The sequence below is a fragment of the Theobroma cacao genome, chromosome 2 (assembly GCF_053813885.1).
Source record: "Theobroma cacao isolate CCN51 chromosome 2, ASM5381388v1, whole genome shotgun sequence".
Lineage (NCBI taxonomy): Eukaryota > Viridiplantae > Streptophyta > Magnoliopsida > Malvales > Malvaceae > Theobroma > Theobroma cacao.
The window spans coordinates 45018575-45030643 of NC_142640.1; the positions used below are offsets into that span (position 1 = coordinate 45018575).

General features: G+C 32.1%; 1 protein-coding gene across 1 annotated transcript; it reads left to right on the top strand.

The window, feature by feature from the left end:
• Positions 1-610: 610 nt before the first annotated feature.
• On the top strand, positions 611-1658 carry LOC18609796 (MLP-like protein 328). Its single transcript, XM_018115219.2, has 2 exons — positions 611-821; positions 1153-1658. Exons 1-2 carry the CDS (start codon positions 635-637, stop codon positions 1419-1421), a joined length of 456 nt encoding a protein of 151 aa, XP_017970708.1. The 5' UTR covers positions 611-634; the 3' UTR covers positions 1422-1658.
• The last annotated feature ends 10411 nt before the right edge of the window (positions 1659-12069 follow it).

Here is a 12069-nt window from a genome sequence, read left to right on the forward strand (position 1 = left end):
TTATTGCTTTTTTTTTTCTTTAAGCTCTACTTAATGAAGAAATAATGGAAAAAACCAAAAATCAAAACTCATGTTGGTTCATTGCACAAGATAAATTTTTAGACAGATGGAGATGGGGTCATATATCCCCCCGTAGAAAGCAACCTTGAGGGGAGGCCCCCCTTTGCATCAGGCCTTGAGGCCCCATTGTCGGTGGGCTGTAGTATGATGCATCATCCAAGGGGCAAGACTGCATATGAACTGATTTCTTTTATCTTGATTCTTGGGTTACTATTTTTTCAGTCTTACCGACGCTGAGCTCCAATCCCGTGTATGTTTTTGTCGTTCAAAAATTCGAATCTCTCATTTTTTTTATTGGAACTGTAAAATTAAAAAGCTAATTAACTTGTGGAAGAAAAGATTTTTCTTTTGATGTGGTTTACATAATTAATGGAGGTAGCCCTCACCCTCCATCACCGATAAATGTTAAACGATTACTTCCAATCTTCCTATCAAATCAAACTGTAACTTTTTAATTTTTGCATATTGATATGCTTGAGTGTCTCTCTTCAATCAAAACCCTTCAGCATTCATGTTCTTTAGCTGATCGAAAAGGCTATATTACAATCTCGTTCAAAAAAACTTGTTAGGAAACATGGCTCTAACTGGCAAACTCGAAGCTGATGTAGAGCTCAAGGCCCCTGCAGATAAGTTCTTCAACATCATCAGAAGTGAAACTCATCAAATCCCAAATGCTGCATCCGATAAAGTACACAACGTTGAAGTGCATGAGGGTGATTGGGAAGCTGATGGCTCTGTCAAGCTCTGGAAATATACTGTTGGTAAGATAACATTAATCCAACTGTTTTCAAATCCGAAACAGTTTAATATATGTGATTTTCTAGATTGAATTTCAGCCCCTTTTACTTCCCTGTTTTGAATTTGTTTCGATTTACGTATACCATCATTTGCTGTTCTTTTATCTGAGATTTGGTGGTCTTTCTTCTTTTGAGGCATGTTTAGTTTTTGAGCACCATCCCAGCTCAAACTCCAAAGAAAGAAAAATTTTCTTATGTCCGAACCAATTTGCCTCTGCTACCAAGAAATCTGAATGGTCAAACTTCTAAGCCATGCAACTTTCTTATTTACAGTCTATAATATTTGAATCTACAGAGGGAAAAGACGAGATTTTTAAGGAAAAGATTACGGTGGACGAGGCAAACAAATCTGTAACTTTAGTTGCCTTGGAAGCACATGTTATGGAAGAATTTAAGAGTTACAAGATTGTTTTTGGCGTTACACCTATGAGTGATCAAAGCAGCGTGGTGAAAATTACTCTGGACTATGAGAAACTTAACGAGAATATCCCTGATCCAAATCAGTACCTGCAGTTTCTGATGAATGTCATCAAAGACATTGACGCACACCTTCTCAAGGCATAAATGAAGTTGAAGGAAATATATCTTTTCTTCTTGTCTGGTGCATCTGTTAATTAATGTTAAAGAAGTTGATGTCTGTGTGTGTACAAAGTGCTTGTATTACTGTCCTATAGGCTTAATTATGTTCGTCGTGGGATTGACTCCAGTTCTCCATGTTAGTTTGGCTTGGATTATATTTTGTGGCGTTTGTATTTTAACTGATTCTTATGGATTGTTCCATGACTGTAATGGAAGCGCAAATATGGTTTAGTCTAACTATTAACACCAGGGAGGATTTGCTAACAATATTATAAAGTTTCAATTCTAAATTTAGTCCTTGTACAAAATTACCGGATGTAGTCTCTCTATTATTATTTGTACAAATGAGTCTATATATTTTAAAAATTTATTAGTTTTGATTTAATCTTTAACACCTTCTTCCGTCAAATATGTTAATGTGGCGTTAATAATGTTAATTGATGCTAACGTAATTGATGATGTAATATTGATTGTGTTGATTGATGTTGATGTGATATGGATAAAAGTAATTTTTTATTTTTTCAAATTTTATAAAAATTAAAAAATATAAAAAAATTATTTTAATAAATTTTAAGAATAAAAAATAAATAAATTTCAATAATTTTTGAGAACTTTAAAAAGCAAAAATATTTTTATTATTAAATATTAAAAAAAACTAGAAAAATTTTATTTTGGATTTTAAAAATTTAATTCTGTTTTTTTATTTTTTGGTTTTCTAAAAAATTACCCCTTGCCTTTTACAAAAACAATCAATTTTGTTTAAAAAATTAAAAACCTATTTTTTGTCAATACCACATCAACATCTATTTCCATGATCATAACCATGTCCGCATAAATCAACAAGGTCATTAATAATATTAGATGGATAAAATCTAATAATTTTGTATACTATAGAGATTAATTTCATAATTCGACCTATTACGAAAAAGGCAACTATTGTTTATAAAATTGGTTTCATTCAGTTAAAACTTGAGACAATAAGGATCGATATATGTAAAGAACACTTGGAGCAAGTTTTCTTAGCTAGAATTTGTTGAGATAGTCTTGAATTCTAGTTAGATTAGGATATTGAATCCTAGTTGGATTAGAATAAGACTCTTGTACTTGGTCTTGAGGTCATACAGGGTTAAAGACTATCATAAAGCCAAAGAGAGTTTAGCAAGCACCTAAATGTTGAAAAAGAGATTTGGGTAACTGGGACACTAGTTGTGAGTTTGAGATTAGTCTTGGAATCTCCTAATTTTTCTTTATGGATCATTCTCTACGTTGTCCATGAATGTAGGTTATCAAAAGACCAAACCACATAAATTTCTTATGTTCTCGTGAAAGTGCTTGATTTCTTTCTTTCTTTTTTAACTTTGCTGCAAAAGGCCTTTTGCAAAACATTTTTTTGGTAATTATACAAGGGCAATGCCCTCTCGAAAGCTAGCTTTCTATGACAACAGAAGTCTTCTATTAGTTTGGTGCTAAGCTTGTTATGGCATTCTAGCTTTTTGCTCAATAAAATCCAATTTTCAATAAAATTGTGTAAGATCTTGGGCAAATTTTTGGAGATTATTTTACTATTTTCGCAACAAATCGTATTGAAGCTTTAAGGTTTTGAGTTAATTTGAATCTTTTGACGGCAACATTATCCACCAAGTACAAGATTGAGAAGTTTAATAAAAGAAATAATTTCAACATGTGACGTGTTAAGATGCACACATTGCTTATGCAATAAGGATTATTGAAGGCATTACCATCTTTCCACAAATTTGTTTGATGGTGAGAAAGATGACTTAATGAGAAAAGCACACAATGTTATTCTACTAGTTTTATCTAATGAAGTGCTAAGAGAAGTCACAGATGAAGAATAAGTTGTTGCAGTGTGGCTTAAACTGGAGAGCATTTATAGGACCAAGTCCATGATGAATCAACTTTATATGAAGCAATGATTGTATACTCTTAAAATGCATGAATATGCATTTGTTAATATTCATATTGATAATTTAATATATTTATTCTTGATTTTAAAGAATATTGATGTTAAATGAGGATCTAGCCTTAATTTCTTCCATCTTTTTTGCCTTCATGATATAAAAACTTTATGGATACTATACTATATGCCTGTGACACCCTCATTTTTCAAAATTTTAGGGTGCTTTTAAACTCCAAAGAATTGAACAAGTAAATAAATGGCACCTTAAGTGAAAATCAAGTAGAAAGCCTGATTGTGAATAAAGTTAAAGGCAAAGACAAGGGTCTAGACATAAAAAAGGTAAATTTAGATCAAAATCTAAATTTAAAGCATGAGGGAGGATTTTTAGTAAGAGTTGATTACCATCACAACTGCACCAAATTCAAGAAGCTTGAGAATGCTGCAAATGTGGTAAAAGATGGCTTAGATACTTATAAAAAAAGGTGATTATGTTGTTGCAATTACCATGACAGTTTTGAGGAAGCTAATAGTGTTCTTGCAATTACCAATGGTAACCTAACTAATGCATGGATCATGGATTTGGGTTGTCACTTCCACATATGTTCCAAGTGTGATTGGTTTACAAGCTATCAATTTATTAATTTGCATAACATACAATTACGAGATGATTATTGTTTCCCAATTGTTGGAATTGGTACTATTCGGTTCAAGATGTTTATGATATTGTAAGGACACTTAAGGTGTGACATGTCATTGACATGAAAAAAGAACTTGATATCCTTAAGTTTGTTAGGTAAAAGGGGTTGCACATTTATGAAGGGTTTCGACCATTCTCACTGATGGAGTGCATGCATTATAAATATTTAAACAAAGTAACGTAGCAGAATTTAAACAAGAAAAACTGAAACCTCCCTTAGATCACTTGTTTTGGATTTTCAATCAAATGAACAATACACAAACATACATGGATTGAATTGTATACCTTAGTGAGTGATTGTTGAAAATCATAATTCATAAATCCTCCACTTTTGCACACACCAAAGCCTAATTGTTGCAAACAAAAGCTATTCATATGTCTTGCCTTCAATGGTGATCTACACAAATGACAACTGAAAACCTTCGCAAGGTTGGCACAATGTATGTGTCATGATGCTATGCTAGTAGCCAGGAATTCATAAATCTCACCAAAAAAAAAATGTTTTTCTCATTGTTAAAACAAAAAGGAAAACACAATAAGAAAATTCCCTTTCCTTGTAAGCTTGCCAATATGTGGCAAAAAGTAGAGTCCAAGTTTGTTTTTTAATTACTTTTTCTAGTAATCGCACTAGGGGTGCTGATAACTCTATGATATAGAGTTATTTGGACTTAATTGTGATAGTAATTTAGCTTAATTCTTGTGGTAATACATAAAAGTAGGTTTTATTTAAATTATTTTATTTTAAGTTTATTAAATTAGGTGAGTCAATATAATCTTAGTTAATTTTATGCTTAATTTTGTGTTAATGTGATTATGATAAGTTGTTGATTTATTCATGCTTTTGTAGGTGTTTAATGAAGGAACAATTTTAATGAAAGGAAAGCAATTTCAAGGTATAGACTTCCACTGCACATGTTTCGGTATTTCAACCATAACTATTCTACAAAGCTTTAAATGAGATGATTCTTGAACCATTGGAAAGCTTAGGTGGTAAAAAATCTTGTCAAACTTGAAGCATTGCAACAGTCCTAGAGCAATTACAATTCTACTAAATAATTGGTTGAGGCTGCGACTTTGATAGAGGTAGGCCGCGGCTCACGAAGTTTGATGAGAAAATCCTAGTTGGAATTGAATTCTTTCTTCACCCAACTTGGCCTAACTTTAAAGCCCTATAAAACAACTTTTTGGAGGACTTTTGGAGAGAACACAACACCAATTTAAGAGTTGAGAATCAAGCCACAAAGTCATTAAAGCTGAGAAGAATTTGAGGGATTTAAAAAGATTTGGAAGATCAAGATTACAGTTCTTGGGTTTTGTTATCTTTTTGTTATTCTTTTATTTTCTTAGTTTGATTTCAATGTTTAAACTTAATTTGATGATGATGTGTGACTTGATGAGAAACTAAGTTATTTATCTAAGATTATGATTGAACTCAATATTTAGCCTGATTTATTTATCTCTCTTTTGCTTATATTTGACGAATTTAAGTTGTTTATTCTATTTTGTTCTTAATGCTTCTAATTGCTTGATCACCAATTAGATTGAATTGGAAACCTAAGTTAAACCTTGATGAGGGAGATTTAGTTAGACCTTGAATAGAATAGCACCTGATTGAATGCAATTAGTTGATTTGGTGGTTTGATTTGCATATAAGGTAGACATACACCTATAAGCCATATGTAGTAAGGATTAGAGCACGAACTTAATGAATCTTTCTTCAATTTAATTTGCATAGACATACAGTAAATTAATTGGGAGAGATTTTTTATAAGAAACTCGATAGAGATTTGTAAATAATTTAAGAATCTAAATTAGCAACTTAATCTATTAAACTAAATTAAGAGAGAGAGACAATAATCAGATGAAGTATTGAGGCACATCATAATCTTAGGTTTAAAAGTCAATCAAATCTAAAAAAGTAATTTTGCTGAGTAAATTTAGATTAGTTTTAGTTTTTAAGTTTGATTTTATTTTGTTTGTTAATTCAATTTATAGTGTTTGGATAAAATTGGGATGTGTAATTTTAGTAATTAATAGTAAGAATTTATTCAATTCCCTGTGGGATCGACACTCTACTCATCATTATATTATCTTTACGATATATATACTTGCGTAGGTTGAAAATTGAACAAGATACGACACAAATATAAAGTATTTATAGTTAGGTTAAAATGCTGACAAACCTTTTGGTTTATCGCACCTTAGTCTTCTCACTTAATTAAATAGTTTAATTAAGTCTTTATTGGAAATTTCATTTTTCCAATTAAGTACAAATCTCATTCTCATTTCACATTGTCACCTTATTGTGTGTGACTTATTAAGTCTCCAAAATGTTGGCAATAAATATAAATTAATTCAATCAAGAATTTATATTTATATTTATAGATCATGAGTGGCATCTAGCAATACAACATAACCACCAAAATGTTAGGAAAGTCAAGATGGTTTGACTAACCTTTCAGTGTGCAGCATTTTAATGTAATTTGATCATTTCATCATATATCTCGGATAGATAGAAAGTCTGGCTCGGTGTCTACTTTCTAGCTTTATTCATATTAGTTTCACAGCTTCCATATTGATCTATCAAGATTGCCTTTGTCGAGGACTTATTATCAATATAAGCCAAGAACAAGTGAGATATGTCCCTTTTAAGTCATTATGGGGTGATAAATATTCTTTGAACTATTCATTCATCTTCTACCATACCCAAAAGCACTCTATTAGGCATCTGGTCGCCTTTAGACTTGTAGGGGTGAAATTAAATCATGACAGTTCACATATAAGATAAGTTGGTATCACAAGTCCAAGGATTCCTTATACTCCTGACACATGAGGGTATTTTCCATAGACACTTGAGTGAGAAACCAAATGGAACTCTCATAGTGAGTCTTGTTCAGTGAATTTGTTCTCTAACAAGCACCTGCATACTATCTTCAACTATTTTGCATACTTCAACCTATGAGATCAGTTGCTTACTTTCAAAGTAAGAAGTCTTAGCATGTACCAGTCTTTACGCATTGTTAATACTCTTATTATTGTCAATACAATAACTAGGAACATATTTAGGAGCAAGACTTTGATGCATAAGAATCTTATAATTATAAATGTTTATAATTTCTTTGCAAGGCCACTAAGTTTCCTAGGCTTTATTTGCATAAGTCTTCTATAACTCTTTACAAATAAACTCATGGATAAAGAAATACCTTATACATTATATATATTGTTGTTGATTTTGCACACATAACTATACATATTGAACAAGTAATATAGTGATGAAGTAGAGTATCGTTCCCACGGAGATTTGTTCCTAAATCTTTACTAAGTACTAAATTTTATGACAAATTAATCTTATTTAACTAACAAAAATTTTTAAAAAATTAATTAAAACAAGCACTAAGTTAACTAACAAAAATTAAAATTAGTGGGAAAGGCAATAGACTAAAACCTAGGATTATGGGTTCATTTAAACACTTCATTTGATACTAGCTTCTCTTATTATTTACATTCATACGTGGTTTTACTAACCTAGAATCCAAAGCTATGTACAAGTCTCCATCGAGATGCTTGTACAAATACCTAACTTAATTGGGTTACTATATGCCTATAGGAATCAATTAAATAAGGTTCATTAAGCTAGTGTTCTAATTTGGCTATGTATGACAATTGGCATATGTCTACACGAATTGTGAATCAGATCACCTATGTTATGTGAACATGCACTATTCAAACCTTAGTCCAATCTAAAATCTTATTGTCAAGTCTTAATTAGATTCACAAATCAGTTAATTGTTAGCCAGACAATCAAAAACATTAAGAGTAGATTTGAATAAGCAAAACTATACCCATTCATAGTAAATAAAAGAGAAACAAATACTCAAACTACATGTTGAAATCCACCACAATCTTAAAAAAATAATTTTGCTCATAATAACTAATAAAAACAACATCCAAAGAAATTTAGACATGAATCAAAGTCAAAGAAAATAAAAGAAACACAAAAGTAGAGAAAGAAACTAACTATTGAGGCTTTATGATCTCAATTCTCTTTCCAATTCTCTTGTTTTCTTGCTTTATTCTTGGCTCCTTTTCTTCTGAGTAGTTGCTTACTGTTTCCTCCCTCCCAAATCCTCTAAAAAAGCCGCTTTAAATAGGCTCCAAAAGCCTTAGCTTCCAAAATCTCATAAAAAATAGATTTTTAGTAAGTCGTCGAGCACCACAGCCTTGTCTCTTGTGCACCGCAGCACCTTGCTCTCGGTTGTCACTATGTTGCTCCTTTCTTATGTTGTCTCTACTGCACTACTCCATATTTTGATGAGATTTTCACCTTATTCTATGCTGAACTGGGTAAAGTGGTAAACATAAAACTTGTAGCTTTATCTCTTATCTTTCCAATGGTCTTGGAATCACATCATTGGGACTTCTTAATGTAAAGATATGTGCAAATTACTGCATCATGTTCAGTCTATGCAAACTACTACAATTCTCCAACGTCAACAAGGATTTTGACCATGCTCTAATTAGAACTAGGTGAAGTACATCAAAGTTGATGCCCTTTCTCTTAACTTTTTAATGGTTCAAGAATCATATCAATTGCACTTTTGTAGCTGAAGTTATCCTCGAGATATAGAAATATGTACGAATGAAGCCATCACCATACTTGCATGAATTTTCATCGAATAAGCCTTTTTCCTGAAAGTTCCTACAAAAGTAATAAGAGAAATCAACAATAACTACTCTTAAAGTAATTTAAAATAAAATAACATAAATTAATCTAAAATAACTTAAATTAAACTAATCAACATGTAATCTAACTTAACTATGAAAGTCACCTAAATTACGTAGATTCAAACATAAAATCTCAAAGAAGTAGCTACTTAAGCCCAGAATGTGTCAAAATAACTCTAGATAGATATAGAGTTATCATATATATATAATAATCATAATGTATTATACATGAAATATGACTAATGAATGTAGTGTCACACAAGCATAAAAAAATGATTGGCTTACAAGGCTTTCACTAACAATCTCCTACTAGAACTAAATCCAATTGCTCATGTATTTAACACTAAAACCCTCCATATGGCAATTATGTTTCTGTTGAGACAAAACTTTAGTGAGAGGAATAGCTAAGTTGTACTCTATGGTTATTCTTTCTATATTAATATCACATATCCTAATAATTTCTATGATCAGGTGATAACAACACATACATGTTTAGATCGTTGATGAGACCTTGGTTCCTTTACTTGTGCAATGGCCCTATTGTTGTCACAGTAAAGTTATAGGATCAACAATGCTAGGAACCACACCAAGTTTAGTTATGAACTTCTTCATCCAAACTCCATCCTTCGGTGCCTTAGCCAGGTAGATGTATTCAACTTCGATTGTATAATCTGCAGTCTTCGCTTGCTTGGAACTTTTTCCAGCTGATTGCATCGCCATTTAAGGTAAACATGAACCGATTTTGTAATTTGTTGTCACCCTTATCGGATTGGAAAACAACATCTCCATATCCTTTAACTTGGAGTTTAACCTCTCCAAAAACCAAGAAAACATCTTTAGTTCTTCGTAAGTACTTAAGGATATTTTTCACAATAATCCAATAACTTTTTCCTAGTTTGGATTGGTATTTGCTTGTGACACTTAGAGTATACGTTACATTTGGTCTAGTACACAACATGGCATACATAATGGATCTAATAGCTGAAGCATATGGTATCCTATCCATTCTCATCCTCTTTTTTGTGTCTTCAGACACATATCATTTGAGAGATGAATGCCATGTGACATAAGTAAGTGCCTCATCTTGGACTCGATCATCCTAAACCTTTATAGCACCTTCTCTATATAAGTGGATTGAGACAATCTGAGCAGTCTCTTTAATTTATCTCTATAGATCTTTATTCCCAAAATATAGGCTGATTCTCCCAAATCCTTCATAGAGAATTATTTGAACAGTCAAATCTTGATAGTCTACAACATCGATATATCATTTTCTATTAGTATGTCATCAACATATAGCGCTAAGAACATAATTGCTTGTCTATTTACCTTCTTGTAAACACATGGATCATTAGGATTCTTGACGAAATCATATTGTTTAATAGTTTTATCAAATTTGATGCTTTAGTGACACTTGCTTTAGCCTATAAATGGACTTTTGGAGTTAGCATACTTTATGTTGACTCTCTTTGGATACAAAACCTTCAAGTTGTGTCATATATACCTCTCTTTGCAAATTCCCATTAAGGAATGCTACCTTTACATCTATCTTTCATATCTTATAATCATGATATGTTGCAATAGCAAGTAGAATCTGAATGAATTTAAGCATGGCAACTAGCAAGAAGGGTTTTTCATAATCGATCCTTTCAACTTGATTGTAAACTTTAGCAACCAACCTGGTCTTGTATGTTTGGACATTACCATCCATGTTAGTCTTTCTTGCAAAAAACCCACTTGCATCCTATGGGTTTTACCCATTCAGGTACATTAACCAAAGTCCATACTTGGTTTACATGCATGGCATCCATCTTGGATTTCATAGCCTCTAGCCATGTATCAGAATCAATATTAGATATTGCTTCCTCATAAGTAGTATGCCCATTATCAATCAACAAGACATCTTTTTCCAGTAGAAATCTATATTTCTTTGAAGCTTGCCTTTGTCTTGTAGACCTACGGAGTACTTGTGTTTCTTAAGCATTGGTTTGAGCATCCAATGCTTCAACTGTTGGCTTAGGTTTCATAGGGATGTCAGTTTGCTGTTTTTGAACTTATTCAAAAATTATTTTACTCCCACCAATCCCTTTAAGTAAAAACTCTTTCTCCAAGAGTTTCGAGACACAATTTTTGCTTGGTAGAATTGTAAAAGTAGTATCCTATAGTCTTTTTAAAATACCCTATAAACTTACAGTTATCTGACATAGCTTAAAGCTTGTCAAAAGATGCTCATTTCACATAAGTCATACATCCCCAAATCCTTGTGTAAGACAAATTCGGCTTCTTGCCATACCATATCTCATATGGTGTCTCATCAACTGATTTGGTTAGAACCTTTTTCAAAAAGTAAGTAGCAGTTTCTAGGGCATAACCCTAAAAGGATTTTGGAAGGTTCACTCTACTCATCATGGAACAAACCATGTTCAAAAGGGTTTGATTTCTTCTCTTAGACACTCTGTTTGTTGCGGAGTTTTAGATGGAGTTCATTGTGACAGAATCCCACGTTCTATCAAATAATCTAAAAACTTTTGGCTAAGATATTCTCCTTTCTGATCCGATCTAAGAGTGAGAATACTTTTTCTAGTTTGTTTCTCGACCTCAGTCTTGAACTCTTTAAACTTTTCAAAAACTTTAGACTTGTACTTCATTAGGTACACATAACCAAATCTAGAATGTTCATATGTAAATGGAATAAGAAATGAATAACCTCTTTTTGCTGGTGTGTTTAAGGGTTTACATATATTTGAAAGTATTAGCCCTAGAGGAACACTTGCTTTTTCACCTTTTCCAGTAAAAGGAGTGTTAGTTATCTTACCAAGGAGACAACATTCACAAGTTCTATATAATTCATAATCAAATGGATCTAGATAACCTTGTTTATATACCTTGGCTATCCTTGTCTCATTGATATGACTAAGTCTGCAATGCCAGATTAGGATTGATTTGGATTATCTTTTCTTGCTTTCTTGACATCTATATTGAGCATTAGGCTATCAAGATCCATAACATAAACTTCTCCATGTCATGTTACGGATCCATAAAACATATCATGCAGAATGATAGTGCAACTATTGCCCTTCATTCTAAACTCGAACTCATCATTCAAAATTAGGTATAAAATGGAAATGATGTTTCTAGTTAATGTTGGTACACAATAGCCTTCTTTAAACTTTATCACTAAACCTAATGGTAAAATGAGATCACAAGTCCCAACAGCAATCATTGCAATTTTTGCACCATTACCCACTTTTAGGACTACCTCATTTTTACCTAGTTTTCTACTGTCCCTTAAA

Coding starts and splice junctions, on each gene's coding strand:
- LOC18609796 (XM_018115219.2), top strand. CDS start 635: ATGGCTCTAACTGGCAAACTCGAAGCTGATGTAGAGCTCAAGGCCCCT. Junction 822..1,152: donor GCTCTGGAAATATACTGTTG/GTAAGATAACAT, acceptor TTGAATCTACAG/AGGGAAAAGACGAGATTTTT.